At 53.0% G+C, this 16,033-nt stretch overlaps 1 protein-coding gene across 2 annotated transcripts in view; it reads right to left on the bottom strand.

The window, feature by feature from the left end:
- Positions 1 to 8,956: 8,956 nt before the first annotated feature.
- The window catches only part of MED27 (mediator complex subunit 27), a 200,450-nt gene continuing 193,373 nt past the window's right edge, over positions 8,957 to 16,033 (bottom strand). For both annotated transcript variants that reach the window (XM_060013908.1, XM_060013910.1), the window contains 2 exons: positions 11,726 to 11,803; positions 8,957 to 9,508 (listed from right to left, as the gene is read on the bottom strand). In XM_060013908.1, the coding sequence (XP_059869891.1) occupies positions 9,374 to 9,508; positions 11,726 to 11,803 (213 nt within the window). In that variant the 3' untranslated portion in view covers positions 8,957 to 9,373. The remainder of the gene's footprint in view (positions 9,509 to 11,725; positions 11,804 to 16,033) is intronic.

Raw genomic sequence — 16,033 nt, 5'->3', positions numbered from 1 at the left:
CCTTGCTCTGAATATTTTCTTCAGAGCAAGCAAAGAGAGACCAAGGCCATGGCAGAAGATGGAACAGGCCCACCTGGGTGGCCACTGCCCCAGAACAAACTCACTGCGCCTGCAATGGATGTCCCTGACAAAGCTGTCTTCACTGTCGGGCCCTTTCTCGTTTGCCATGTGAACGGCATCCCTGGCGCCTAGCACCTGCACACAGTAGGTGCACAATAAATATTTGGTGTGATCGCTCACAGGACTTCTGCACTGGATGGCCAGAGTCACTGGCCCCATTCACAGATGAAGTACCCACACTCAGAGGGATCAAGGGGCGGCCCGTGGTCACCTACTTAGGAGCAGAGAAGACTCCTGAGCCTGGCTTTCTTACTCCTTTCCACTTTCGGCAAATATTTATTAAGCACCTACTGTGTGCAAGGGGACAGGGCAGTGCCCTAGACAGACACGGTTCCTTCTTCATGGAGCGGACCCTCTTGTAGGGGGCGTGGACAAGATAAACAAACAACTAATGTCCAGTGTGGTGGGCACTCTGAACAGCAGAGGAAAGGGGCAGGGAGGCATGGAATGCCCACGCATTTAGCGAACGGCCAGGAAGGCCTGTCTAATAAGGTTGCTCCTCCTGGGAGAACAAGAGAACAGCCTGAGCCGGCACTCTGTGTGCCCCCTTCTAACTGAAGTGAAAGATGACTCGGACTCAAGCTCAGGTAGGAACAGGAGAAACAGTAACCTCTACCGTCTAAAAAGAACTTACTGTCTGTGGCATTGTTTCCAGTGTATCTGTATGATGTGTGGGGTAAATGACGCTAGCAGCTATTATAAAAAGAACACCCCAAATCTCAGTGATGTAACACAATAAAAGCTTTAGAAGTTTACTTCTCTCACACAAAATCCACCGCAGAAGCTCCTGGCTGGGTGGCTCGCTGGGGCAGCTCGCCTCCAGGCAGTGACTCAGGGATTCAGAGTCCTTCCATCATCTAACCCTACTGTTGTCACGTGTCACTGCTGATGGTGCCTCAGGAAAGGAAGAGAGAGCATGGGGAATGTGCATCTTCTTTTAGCTGCCTCTTCTGTTCATGTTCCACGGCCCCACTTAGATGCAAGGGGCCCAGGAAATTGTTTGGCTGGGTGTTTAAGAAGAGGAAATAGGTTGGGTGAGCATATGATTAATAACTGGAAAAATAAAAAAAGAGCAAACCATGGGGCTTTCTGGAGGCAGGATGTCTGGGCAGAGAACAACCCAGAGGCCAGGAGGGGGGAACATGTGGCGCTTCCTGAAAAGGATTCCATGTTGGAGGCTCTTTCCACGCCCCAGCCCGGTGCCCCTCCCCCTGCCATGTTTGAGGATGGTGTCCTCCCAGAGGGAGGTGACAGCAAGCATGAGGCTGGGGTGATGACAACCCCTGTCCTGAGCGTGGGCCCCCAGGAGCCTGTGGGGGAGGGACCCTAACCCTAACTCTGGGCGTCCTCGGGCACTTGGGGTCCTGCCTGGGAGGGAGGGGTGCTGAGTGCATCACGGGAAAGGGGTGGGCGATCTGCTGAGGCAGACAGCTCCTGCACCCGGCACATCTCTGTGCCCCCCCCCCCCTTCCCACAACAGAGCCATCGGTGTGCGGTCTGGGTGGCTCGGCAGTCTGGAGGGCGGCAGCTGTGATGGGGGTGGGCGTCACCCCCGGGAAGCTCTCCCATATTCACCTAGCAACCTCACACAGGCCTGGGTAAGTGCTAGGGACTCGGCCCCCAGCTGCCCATCTGACCGCAGGATGCTGCCCGACTGCCATCCCATGACAGGGAGGGCGAAAACCCCTGATATGAGATCACTCCTGGCAGAGGGGCTGTATCAGAGCACTGCTCTCCGGGGCCCAGGCCGAGCGGTGAACCAAGTCTGTCACTGCAAACGCTTTCTTTTAAGACGCTGTGCTGTAGCGGGATCTATTTCATTTTGACACTGCAGTTCAAGTGTTTTCCCGAGAAGAGTTTTGGGGAAGCGGAAATCACGTTGACTGAGGGAGTTCCGTTCTGGTCCTCACGCTGTCACTGACCTGCTGGGTGAGTGAGGAACAGGGTTGCAGGCCTTGGACGCCCTGAGTGACTGTCTAATAGGCTGAACGAGAAGGCAGCTAAGGTCCCTGCTGGGAGAGGGGGAGAGACAGAGGCAGAGACAGAGAGAGATGGAAGGGCGGGGGGGACCTCCAGAGAGAGAGAGAGAGAGAGGGAGAGAGGGAGAGAGAAGGGTGGGGGAGGGAGGCAGGGAGGGGGGAGGGGGGAGGGAAGGGCGAGCAACAATGATCACTACAGCAAAACAACCATCTGAAACCCAGCAGGTTAGACTCAACACCAAAAGCACAACCCATGATCAAAAAATCTGATAAATTGGACCTCATCAAAACTGAATATATCTGCTTTGCAAAAGACCCCATTAGGAGGATGAAAAGACAAGTGACAGTTGGGAGAAAATATGTGCAAATCACATGCCTGCCAAGGATTCATACGTAGAATATATAAAGAACTCTCAGAGCTCAGCATTTAAAAACAATCTAATTAGAAAATGTACAAAAGACATGCACAGACAGTGCACCTAAGACAATACCCAGATGGTACAGAAGCACATGAGAAGTTACTCAACATCATTAGCTACTGGAGGAATGCAAGTGAAAAACACAGTGAGGTGTCACTCCACACCTATCAGAATGGTCAAAATAAGAAACAGTGACACCACCAAAGGCTGGTAAAGACGTGGAGAAACCGGATTACTCATACACTGCCGGTGTCCATGTAATATGATACAGTTTGGCATTTCCTTTTAAAACTAAAGATGGACTTAATACATGACCCAGCAATTGTACTCATGGGCATATATATTCCACAGAAATGAAAACTTATTTTCATGCAGAAATTTGTACACGAGTGTCCACAGCGGCTTTGCTGATAATGGCCACAAACTGGAAACAACCAAACGTCCTCCAGTGGATAAATGGTTAAACAAGGTGTGGAAACCGCTGGAATATTACTCAGCAACTAAAAGGAACGGATTACTGATACACACGGCAACTGGGATGAGCCTCAAGGAAATTATGCTGAGTGAAAAAAGCCAACCTCAAAAGGATACATACGGCAGGATTCCATGTATATAACATTCGTGAAATAAAATCATTCTGGAGACGGAGAACAGCTTACGGGGTGGCCAGGGGTTAGGCATGGGGAAGGAGGCATGTGTCGTTTGAAAACGGTGGCATGAGGGAGTCTTGCAGGGAGGGTACGGCTAGATATCTTGATGGTGGTGGTGGTTCCGCGAAGCTACACACACGATAGAACTGCACGGAGCTGCACGCAGACACACAATCACACAGACACATAAATGAGCGCACGTGCAGCTGGCGAAATCCAAGCAACCTCTATGCATCACACCAATGTCAACTTCGTGGTTTGAACATTGTGTTGAAACTACAGTCGTGCAAGACGCTGACATTGGGGGAGGCCGGTGAAGGGTACACAGGACCCCCCTATACGTGCCTTGGTGACTTCCTGTGAATCCATAATTATTTCAAAATAAAAACCTAAACATCCAGGAGAGATTCATTGCCTAAATTATGGTCATCAAAGCGTGGAAGGCCACCCCCACACAAAACCCAAGGACGGATGAGACAAGGAACACAAAACCCTCAGGGCAGCATCACCGCTCACGCTTCTGACACAGGAGGGCGTGCTGTTCGGCGGAGGCTGCTCCCTTCTCTTCCAGGACAAGGGTTTCCGCCGGACCCACAGGTGCCCAGTTGGAGCCTGCACCCTCCCAGCAGCCCTTGCAGCCAGGTCTGCCATGGGACTAGGTTCTTGTTAAGGAAGGTCAAGTGGAACTGATCCATGCCAGTGCTGGGTCTGGTCTTACAACACCTGTGCGTTTTTCCCTTTTTGTGAACTCAGAAGGTGCCTGTGACTCAGCTTCCACCACGCAGACCACGTCCTAGGTCACGTGGGTGAGACGATGGAGGGACAGGCTCCCTGAGTGACCGCGTGGAGGAGAGCAGCCCTGGGGTCTGAAGCACTCCCTTCCTCTGGGGCGCTGAAGTGGAAGACAAGTAAGTGTCTATACTCTTTAAGCCACTGTTTTGGGGCCTCTGTGTTGGAGTAACTTAGCCTTTGCTAAACGGAAAAAAGCAGGTTTCAAAACAGTACGCAGTACGATCTGCTTTTTACAAAAAATGCGCACGCACCAACACGTCCACAGGAAGGTCTGGAAAGGTATACACCAAAGCGCTCTGGTCATTGTCTCTCGCTAGTGGGAATGACGGGTATTATCTTCTTTGCTTGTCCACATTACCTAATTTTCTATAAAAGGAACACATGTATTCCTTCTGGAATTAAGAAAGCGAGGCTGCGATCGAGATGACGGCCAAGAACTAGACAAGGGTGAGTAACGCGTTAAGTAACGACCCACCCCACAGGAGGCTGGTGGAGCTTGCTGGCGGCCCAGGCTGGCTCGCAAGCTCATGGCCTCTTACTGTCCCCCACCCTCCCCTCATCGCCCCCCTCGTCCCCTACCTTCCCTGTACCTTCTTGGCCAGAGGGACACTTCACTCTCTTGTCTCTATCAAGCTGGGGGACCCATGATGCAGATGAAGTGCACTGGTGGCAGGACCCACCTGTTCAGTTAGCACCGAGCCACCGCTCGCACCGTCCCCGAGGACAGCCAGTGTGCAGCTGGAATTTCAAACTTCATTAGCACAGAGACAGGCTGAAGCTGTTCTTGAGTAACTAATCATCTAAAAGCTACCAAGACGATGCTCTACCTGGGATGTGCCTGTGAACCTGAAGGTTTGTTTATCTCTTCGAGTACTAATGATAGGGAACGGCCAACCAGCAGTTTAAAATGCAACTTGGGAGTGATGTTTTGAGGTTCCTTCCATGGATTCAAGGAGCGGGGGTGGGGATGAGAATGGGGGAAGGATGGCAGAGATGGCGAGAAAAACCTGCCTGTCCTAGAAAGTGAAGCCCAATTATTCCCCGAGCAGACCAACTGGAGGACAGGTTTGTCCACGAACGCCCTGCACAGGCCCATCTCTGAGGCACATATGGTGTGCCCTTGAATGAGCTCTGTCTGCGGTAGACCAGCCCTGCCAGCTGCACCCCAAGAAGCAGGTGGAGCGGAATTGGCCCACCCTTCCCTGTCGAAGGCAGGACAGTGGAAGCCCCACCGCTCAACTTCGGCACGCCAGTGGGGATGCAGACGCTGCGAGGCACCGATGAGCAAGGTGGGTCGTCAGATTTTGTCCTCTGTCTGCAGACCCGACGGCCCCAAGACGCCTCCCATCGAGTCGGCGGGGGTTCGGGACCTTGTGAGAATCCTGGCGGCTGAAGTCGCCATCCCTTCTCCTCCTCCCAGCTCGGGTGACCTTAAAAGGCTCTCGATATAGCATCAGGCCCACACTCTGACACTCTAAATGCGATGGAGAGCTTGCACATTAACACTGAAAGATCATCATTTTGTGCCTGCAGCTTTCCGTCAGGAGTGTGAAGTGTAAAAACATCACTCGATACCAAAAGGCCAATTCCCGATTTAGTGCGGGAAAAAAAATCTGGACAACCTTTTACGGCCCTCCTCATTCCATTCTGTCAGTTCCTAACGGGCGCCCTGCTGATTAACAGGAACCTGGCCGGCAGAAAGTACGGGGTAGGTGCATCGCTGCTTATCCTGGCAGGGAAGCGTCTGTAAGACAGAGGTTTCCAAGCTCGGGCCGAGTGCTTCTCAGGCAATTCTTGACACAACACACTCGGCAGAGCAGGGACTGGTTAGTCCCTTTGCTTCTGGGGAGGCAGCTTTGCTGTTGAGTAGCCATGGAGCTCGACGACGTGGGCAGCGGGATACCCAGGCCTTCCAGGCCTCGAGCACACAACAGAGAGAACAGTACGAACCCACCTGGGAGTAAAGCAGACAACATGGAAAGCGCCTGGCACAGAGCAGATGCTGAGCTGTCAGGGTGGTAATTAAGTCACTAAAATACCTCGTCGTCCTGGCTGGGGCTCACCCGTGCACAGTCTCAGGAATGGGGGCCTGGCACACCCGTTGATGGCCATGCTCCTTTCTGTAAGGGGTACCAGAGGATGGTTCCAGACCCAGTGGCTATGCCCACAGCAGCATTAGGTCCCAGCTTCCCCCCAATCCACATCGTGGAACTGATCCCAACCCACCTCCAGCCTCTACTGCTGCCCATCTCAGGTCAACATGTTCTCTAGATTTGAACGGCTGACACACAAAGCCAGGCTCTCTCATGGGCGTCTGTTAGGCACCGAGTGTTCGGGGATCTGGTGAACAGGTCTCTCACCCTCCGGCCCCTCTCTCACCTTTCCAGAGCCCAGCCCCCTCCCTTTCAGCTTCCCCCACTTGGCACTGAAGAAGGAGAAGGTCAAAGGGGGGAACGCCCTAAAGGTTGACTAGCCTGACCCTTATATTTTTTCCCCTTTTAATGAGGGAAAGTTAAAAAAAAAAATAGAAGAGTAGCACGCATCACCCACCTATCCAATGTCCAGCCTCAGTCATTATCTGCTCGTGGCCAATCATGTTTCGTCTACAAGCCCTCCGCCCCCTCCTACTCTCCTGCCTTGCCATCACTGGGCCATCAGCCGGGCGTCTTGCGGGAGAGGGGACGAGGTCTCATAGAGGACGAGCGACTTGTCTGAGTGCTACAGCTGAGAGTAGGCGGCCAGAGTTGAGGCCCTGGCCCAGGCACGCCCTTCGCACTTTTTGCTGTTGCTACACTACCTGTGCTCTCCTTTATTTGTTTATTTTTTATTGAAGTATAGTTCATTTACGATGCTGTGTTAGCTTCTGGCGTGTGCTATTATTTAGTATTTTTCTCTAATAGTCTCACTTTTTCGCCTAAGTGCCTTAGTTTAACATGGAAGCTTCTTATCATGCCTGTAAATGGGGAACAAGCATCAGTGGCCACAGAGAGTAGGTATCACTGAAAATGACGCAGAGAGGATAGGAATAATGTCACTCAGTCTAAGTAGAAACCACTGCCTGCCCACGGCTCTGAACTCAATGTCTGCTCTCTCTCCATTGGAAACAGAGCTCGGCGGGGGGTGGAGGGATCTTTGGGACCAACGAGGACGCTCTCAGATTTGCTGCAAACACTTAAAAATCCAAATAGCTCTCTTACAACGTGGTGTACTGTTACCACAATCCCATCAATCATCAGAGGGCTGGTTTCCTCATATGTGAACCTCCCTGATGGGCACTGTCAGCCAGCTGGCAGTCAGGATGCACCTGTCATCAGCACATGCCCCAACTCACCTTGTCGTCACTTCACACGAGCTCTGAGTACCCATATGTCCTGCACAGGGTCAGCCTACTTGCCATTTAAATGCCATGCGACAAAATGTGATTATACACCCAATGTCCTCAATTCGGGATTTTCTTGCAGCAAACAAGTGTCTTACAAGACCAAAGAAAGGAAGATACCCGCAAGTCAGTGCAGCTGTGTTATGCTCTGTTACCGGGAGCCCTGGGAAGGGATCGCCTGTCACATGTTAAGACAGTAAGACTTGAGGCAGGAGAGACTGCAACCCCCCTTGGAAGACATGAAAGGAATTTCAGGGCGATGAAAGGCTGGTGTGACTGATTCATGTGTCACACAGGATTATCATTAAAGCGTGTGGCATTGTTTAACTGGCAGCACGCTTTTCTTAGGGGATCATGAAATAGGGGTGCATCTTACAAGTGATGGCATCTTAAATGTGATAAACCCTGGTGTTTAATCTAAAATCACCCGCTGTGTGGAAGCGTTCCTGCGCTACACCACGCTGCCGCTCACGCTACTGCCCCAAACTGGCCCCTGAAAGCACCGCCACCTCCTAGAGAGACCAGTGGTTCTCAGACTCGGGCCCGTATCACCCACCTGCGGGGCTTGTTAACAACGAGGTTGCCAGACCCACCCCCCAGAGTCACTGATTCAGCTGGCCCATGGTGGGGCCCGAGGATTTGTGTTCCTAATAAGCTCCCATGATGCCACAGCTACTGGACCATACTTGGAGTGGCACTGTTCTATTGCTTCCCCCATCACTAAACCCCCTTTATCCTCTGGGCCTTTTTAGCCTGGCAGGGGTAGGTGTGGAGGGCCTGGGTGGTACCAGAACCCAGGTGGGAGCCACCCGTTCTTCTGGACACCTCGGAAGGCAGCATCTCTCCGGTACTGTTCACCACAAACAGGACACTACTTGTCACCTAGGCTGGGCTTGCGGAAAGCTCTGGGGACTCCCCTGTCCTTCTCAAGACCTTCAGCAGGTCAACACTTCTTCATATAAACAGGTTATGGCTTTAAATGTCAGGGGCGAGGCCCTGAATAAACTCAGCAGCCTGGGCTGGAATCTGTTCACGGAAATATTTAGGACAAAACGGGACAAACAAGCCAGGCACACCTGTCCCGCCCGCTCACACGTGTTCTGGCTGGTAACACGGGAAGAGTCCTTTCCCTTTGGTATATGTACGTGTGAACGGTTTAGTAAAATGAAACATCTGTGCACTTTTTCCCTCAAAAAGAACAATCCATTTTTCAAGCCGCTGAAATGTCTTTGAAATGGAATATTTGCCAACACTCCCCTCTCTCCCGAAAGCAAGAAACAGGGACATGTGTCCTCAAAAAGAATTATTTCAGGGCTTCCCTGGTGGCGCAGTGGTTGAGAGTCCGCCTGCCGATGCAGGGGACACGGGTTCGTGCCCCGGTCCGGGAAGATCCCACATGCCGCAGAGTGGCTGGGCCCGTGAGCCATGGCCGCTGAGCCTGGCCACAGTGTGAGGCCCGCGTACCGCAAAAAAAAAAAAAAAAAAAAAATTATTATTTCAAACGCAGACATTACTAAGTTATTTTTCCTTCAAAAGGCCCATCAGATCTGCTCACATGTTCACGGAACTGAACGTAAAAGGTACTTTAAGAAACCGGAGACAAAGCCTTGTCCTGGGTACAAAAGGTTTATTGCTTATAAAAATAAGTTATGGAACAAAACAAAAAACTGAGCACGACACAAAGGCTCATTCCAACTATAAAATGACTTAGAACATGGATCCAGGCGGGTCGATGGACTAGTACTGCGAACATACACGGGAGAACATGCTGCCTAACTTCCTTATAGTGAGTCCTGAGACGGTCCCTTGCCGTCCACGCGCCAGCTCAGGTGTACAACGGTCCCATTAACAGAGACGGATCTGCTCTTCAGGAAGCTCGGCCTCAGCGCACGACATGCTGTTTTGTGGAAGCGAGCGGGCGGCGGTACTGCTATCCGGGCCGCAAAGACACGTCTGAGCCATCGCTGTGACTGAGGGCTTGTCTGGGAAGGTGCTGGATGGGGGTCTGCGGGCTGGCCCGGGGCCGGGGCAGGGTTACTGCCGGCAGGTGTCGTGGAAGGCTTCGAGGGTTCGGAAATCCCTCCAAGTCGGGGGAAGGCCGTCCTGCAGGAACTTCCCGCAGCGCTGGCACGGGGCCTGGAACAGCTTCATGTAGCTCCTTAACCAGGTCTAAAAAGAGAAGTGAGGAGAGAAACGACAGAAATGGGATCCGGGTGCTTCGGACGTCATCCTTCCTGTCAAGCCTAACCATCACCAGGATAGAGCCTGAGGTGGCTGTGACCCCCAAGAGGTGCCCTGGGATTCTACAGCAAGCTCTGTGCAGAACCCACAAGGTCACAGCACTGCTGATGCTCAGTCCCGGCGCCCTGGGCCCCTCCCAACTAAGGGGACTTTAAAATAGAAATCCCTACTCTCAGGCAGGCAGCACTCCCGGAGGAGCGGCCGCAAACCACAGCGCAGCCTCACGGCCCGGCGGGGGCATGACCACATTTCCTCTGAGTCCCGAACGTCAGCACTGATCCTCTCCTTGTTCACCACCCAGAGGTGGCCACAGACACGTGCGGAGAGAGGGTGAGTGGAGAATTCCCCACTAAGGTCAACGTGCCTTCCTTCTGCTCTGATTTCAGAGGTCACCACTCACTGTCACAGTGTGGCCCGACACACCTGGGGGGAGGGCAGGGACAACCTGGTACCACATAACATAATCAATGGCAAGTACACGCTGGAGGGTGCAGAGTGCAGAGGTCCTTCGGGCATCACACATGAGGATGAGATTCTCATAACTCAATGCTCAAACTCAAGGAGACTCACAACCGTACCAACCCAAGCCCACAGCGACAGGCCAGCGAGTGAGGCGAGCTCCCACTGCGACGGGGGTGTGCAAATCTTGTCACTTAACATCCTCCTGAATCAGGCAAGAGGAAACTGCTCTTCGGGGCGGTCGGCCGAGTGGACGGATACAAACGCTTCTGCTTCGGCACAGCTGCCTTCCTGGTGGCAGACCGCGGCTCACCCACCCTGTCCCCCTTGCAGAGGCTGGGGTTCAAGGTTTTGGCAATAAACATGAGGATGTCAGTGGATCACTCAGTCAAACTATTTATTCTTCCCAAACCCCAAAGTCAGTTACCAAAGGGGAACTGGGCATTACCACACGTCAGGTTAAAGAGCAAGTCTTTCGATCCATCCAGAAAGGAAGTACCCGCTAGAGACAGCCAACTGCAACAGTTCTCTCTACACGAGAGCGCCTGCGCGACGGCTCCGCTGAGCCCCAGGTCTGCTTCTTCACCTCCCCAGCGTGTGGGCCCATCAATGAGCCAGGCTGTATTTTCTGAGAAATGAACTACAGGCTCCTAGAAGCGTAACTGCGGCAGCAAACGTGACGAGGTGGATCGGAAGAGCAGAACTCCGCCTGGCTGTTGGCACTGAGCAGCGCCTGCTGACGGGCCCATTTGCTGAGTATGTTCTCTAACGGGCAGCCTTACCGGCCAGAGTTGAGATGGGGCAGCCTTACTGGCCGGAGTTGAGATGGGGCAGCCTTACCGGCCGGAGTTGAGATGGGGCAGCCTTACCGGCTGGAGTTGAAATGCGGCAGCCTTACCGGCCGGAGTTGAAATGGGGCAGCCTTACTGGCCGGAGTTGAGATGGGAGCGTTAGCGGCAGGGAGAGACGGAGCCTAGCGACGTGAGAGCACGAAGCCCCGTCAGCGTGGTGCTGAAACAGCTGGCCACGTCTGCCAGGATACGGTGGGGCCAGTTGTTGGCCCTGCTGAGACGGACTGGAGGGCGTGTGATCAATCAATGAATTGGCTCCAGGGGTGGGAGCCGGGGGCAGAGGGGAGTCCTGACGTGCAGGACCGATCTCCAGCACGTGAATATTCTGGTTCAATGTCAAGTCACCGACGGCCGAACAACCAGCTCGAGAAATTCTGAACATTAAACGAGAGCTGGTGGGAGCCGACCCCAGCACACCGGGGGGATGGCTGTTTCTGGGTCACTCCCCATCCTGAGCTCTGACCTGGAAGTCTAAGGAGTAGGGGTCTTGGAGGAACGGTGTCACGGTACCTGCTCAGCGCCAAGCACAGGGCCCAGCACAGATCAGGAGCTCGATAAATACCTACTGACTAAATCAACATTGGAAACTGTGCTGGAAGGTCACTTCTGAAACCACCATGTGTTCGGCAATGATAGGAAACACCAGCTAATTAAGCAGGACATGGTTTCTCCTAGATCTCTTCCCAGTTGAAAGGAAGTATCATTTCCAAACTGGACCGTCTCCCCCCTGCGAGGCCCTTGCGAGCTAAAGACGGTCCAGCTACCTTCCGAGCTGCCTGTTCTCACTTAAGGAGCCAAGGCTCAAGGGGGAGATGTGACTCCTTAAGCCACTTACCATGAAGGATCGGACCACGACATCGGGCATCTGGGGCAGCTGGTAGTGGAGCAGGGCGGTGGTGGCGTGGTCCGTCACCTGGGAACCAAGGACAATGCCTGGGTTAGAGCTACTCGGAACCAGCACAGAGAAAACAAGATGAAGGTGCTCTTTTTATATGACGTCTCGTGGAGGAAAAGACATCTAATAAAATCTGAAGGTTGAAAATTAGTTAGCAAAGTTGGGGGCAGGGGAGGGAGGGGAGGTGCGTTGTAAGCAGACAGGACCCAGGTAGTCAGGCCCGGAAGCAAGCGAAGTGTGGAAACTTCCAGCAACTCCAGACAGGCTGCGGCACCTGAGAGAGGCGAGGTCAGAGGTCAGCGGAGAGGTAAAGAGATGGCAGATCACAGCCACTGCATGAAACGCCGCCTGGACGCAGAGGCTCGTTTCCAACTGTCCATATTCGACTTCATCTTCACCCGGGAACAGTTTTCCTGCCGGCGTAACTGGGCTTTCTACTTCCTTTAATTCCCATTCGGGCTCATAATTTGTAGCCATACAGATTCTGTGACTGTGACCTTGATCATTTCTGATGATCTTTCCCTGAGGCCTCACAGATCCTGCTGTTACCTTTCTGAAAAGCCGTGTCACTCCCAGTGTGGTCCCGTCTGACCAGCTCCCTGGAAGCTGTGGTCTAGTGGGCCATACCCACTGACCCATAACTCCCCCAGCAGGGCCCAGGGCATGACTGCTTTAAGTTCACTAGAGGCATCTGGGGACCAGATAACAACGTGCACTAGGTTTAAGTCCCAGCTGTCTGCTGACCTGATCCAACTACTTAATCCCTCTGGGTCTCAGTGTCCCTCCTGAAAAGCAAAGGGTTCGTCTAAGATCCCCTGTAGTTCTGAAATATGATGACACCATGGATTGCTAAGGCCTGCCATCCATGACCGAATTAACAGATTATTCCTAATTTGACAGTTGTGCTCAGACTCATGGTTTATTTCATTGTCTTCATTCGGGGGTCTTGCCATTACAAATGTTGTGGGCAAAGAGCAAAACGAAACAAAAAAACCCCGATAAAATGATTAACTTTGTGAACAAGAGTGAACACGGTGTGCTGACGGGCCTCAGCAGCAGTTAAGCAAACTGACCAGGTGGAAACCAGCAGGGCTGGTCCAGGTCCTGCACGGGGAGCTGCAAATGATCCAGAAATTAGTCCAGCTGTGTGTCCACACCCAAGGCCAGGAAGGCTACACCCTGAAGAGTGAGGATGCAGGCTCCCCAGTTCACCGAACCGCTAAGATGCGATTTCCCCTGGGATAAAATGGTCATGCACGTGAAGTGCCTACCCTCCAGCTGTGCCTCAGGCCCGCCTGCCCCCTCTCTTCTGCTCTCCCCGGCCCCCGGACTAGCCCTCTTTCCTTCTGGACTTTCATGGCCTGCCTGGCGGCTGGTGAACCCCGCTGGACGATCAGCTCTGTGCAGGCAGGGATCACGCTCGTCCAAGTTCATGCTGTGTCCCCAAGGCCTAGAACATCACCTGGCATCTAGCAGGTGCTCAATACATATTTGTTGAATAAAGAAATAAACTTAAAAGTGGCCACTCATCAAAGGCCACATACCGGAAACACCTGTACTGGCTTTCTTGCAAATACAGCAACGGTTCACATATCCAACATTGCTGAGAAATTCTTACCCAAATGACTTTCAAGATAAACGGCACTTATTCCTTCAAGTGCAAAGACTGTTTTTATTTTAAGCGTTTTTGACAGACAGCTTTCTAAAATGAGCAATGCTTAAAAAAAAAAAAAATAACAGTAGAATGATAACTTGGCAAAATGGCGGGTAGTGATTGGTGGGGTGAAATGAACGGCTCCAAAATGCAGCAAAGCAAACTGGGCCCCGATGATACCTGCTTAAAGCTTGGTTCTTACCCATCAAGATGCCTTGCTAAAAAAAAAAACCCACACAAGTGCCATTTATAGGCTGATAAGACATTCCTTACAATCACATCTGCCGTTACAAAAGAAGCCAAGTTTCCGGAGAATTCCTTCTCCTGCCCCCACTGTTTATTTTACAAGCCTCTTAGAAGCCCCACCCTGCATACAAGCCCACAGAGCAGGTGTGCCGTGTGTCCGCTGTCCCGCAGCTGCGGGTGTGCTCCTTTCCCAAGATGCAGAGGCTCCACCTCCAGTGCCTGGACGAGTCTAGATCCGTCCATTCTGGCACCTCGGGCGCCTGGCCTGGGGCCCGAGTTCCCAAACACACGGATCACCCAGAGGCCACGTCCGAGGCCGGGAGGCTTTGTCTGCATGCTTTCTTTGCTTTTCTTTTTACAGTTTTAAGCACGGATGACCAACGTTTAAAATTCAGAAAATGTCCCTAACTTGGATCCTCGGCTTCTCAACACACTGGAAGATCTGGGGGCAGTAACAGTGGGCCTGCCTGATGGGCTGCTAATGAAGATTAAATCAGTCCAACCATATGATGGGCCCTGTGACTGTGACCTGGCCCTGCTCACTGGCCCCCACAGATCCAAGTGGCCACCATCAGCGGGAGATAAGGAGGGGCAGTGCCTCTGGGCAGGGCAGGTACCTGCAGTTCGCTCTGTGTGCCCAGTCTCACACCCAGCCCGCTTCCCTCGTGCTACCTGCCGGGCCCCTGTGGCCTGTGGATTTTAGGGCCTTTACCCAAACAGCGCCAAGCATCTCTGCCCCTCACCCTCCTGTTCGCTGGGTGCCTGGCGGGGCAAACCTGTGCTCATCTACCCCTCCCTTCCTTAGCTGGCCTCTGGACTTGACCTCTCCTGGCTGAGTTTTGATAACTGCACGGTGCTAAGCCAGGTAAGGCATCATGTTAATTACAGGGGCATCTAAGGCGCTCTTTCAGACCTGTTCCTCCTGTGTTTGTTTTCAGCAATGACCGGCCATCCACCCAGCAGCCTAAGCTGGAAAGCTGGGCTTTTCCTCCCACTTGTACTCAAGCAGTCTCTTGCATTATAGCTCATTTATCTGGAATCCCTCTCCTTTTTCCCAGTCCACTGTCTAAGCTTCCGCCTCTTCCTGTCGGGATGACCAGAAGAGCCCCAACTGGTTTCCTCTGGCTGTGGCACCCAGAGGGGGTGTTCTGTGGCAAGGGGTCAAGTCTGTGGCTCTGGAGGTGTAAACTCTGGCTCCACCTCTTCCAGCAACGACACCTTGGGCAAGTCACTTCATCTTTCTTAGCTGCAGTTTTCCCATCTGGAACAGCGGGATAATAACAAACATTACCCAGCACCTGGGGTAATGGTGAGGATTAAATAAAATAACGTGTGCACGCTGTTCAGTAAATATTAGCGATTATTACCACTAAGCTATAAATCTAACTACGTCACTTCCCCACTGAAAACCCTTTCAGAGCATGAGTGCACTCAGGGTAGAACCCAAAAGTGCAGACGTGCAGGACCTGGTCCGGCCTCCTCTCCCTTCCCCCTCCCACTTCTGAGAATGTTTCAGCTCCCTGTGCTCCACCTCCTCCCCTCCCTCCCCTCCCCTCCCTCTTCCTCTCCCCTCCTTTTTCCTCCCCTCCCTCCTCCTCTCCCCCCCTCTCCTCCCCTCCCCTCCCTCCTCCCCTCACCTCCTTCCTCCCATCCCCTCCCCTCCCTCCTCCCCCTCTCCCCTCCCCTCCCTGTGCTCCACCTCCTCCCCTCCCTCCTCCCCTCCCCTTCCCCTCCTCCCCTCCCTCCTCCTCTCCCCTCCCCCTGCTTGGCTCCTCTTCCTCTTTCTGGGCCTGGCCTAGATCCTTGTGCTTCCTGACCGGGTCATGTCCCTTTACTCAGACCTTGTCTTTCATAGCATTCCTGACAACTGAGCTTGTATAATTATTATTTTTTTTTGCAGTTTGGGTTTAGTGTCAGTTTCCCTAACTTGGCTGTGAACTCTGAGAGGCCGGACACCATGTCTGCCTAGTGCCTGACACAGAGGTTTTCGAGTCGTGTGTTGACTGAACAGATGATCCCTTCTGTCTCTGAGACGTCCAGGGAGACTGGCTCATGTGAGGTTTGGGGACGGAGACAAGGGTCTTAGTGGGGTGGAGAGTGGGAGACAGGAGCTAAGGACGCTGGACCCTGGTCTACCCTTACTCTGCTGGGAATCTTGACCTTCCATCTGCTGGGAGTTGCTGGGGTTCACTGGCCGGTTCTTCCCTCCTTCCTGGCACGGGGGAACTTTCTGGTCTCTCCTGGAGTTGGGCCACGGGGCTAGTTCTGACCGAAGCATCAGGAAGCGGAAGGGGCGTGTGCTACTTCCACAGGAGATGGTGAAGAGCAGATGTGGACCCTCCAAGACT

The sequence above is a fragment of the Delphinus delphis genome, chromosome 6 (assembly GCF_949987515.2).
Source record: "Delphinus delphis chromosome 6, mDelDel1.2, whole genome shotgun sequence".
Lineage (NCBI taxonomy): Eukaryota > Metazoa > Chordata > Mammalia > Artiodactyla > Delphinidae > Delphinus > Delphinus delphis.
The sequence above is the reverse complement of the archived record's forward strand: the minus strand, read 5'-3'. Positions and strand labels throughout refer to the sequence as shown.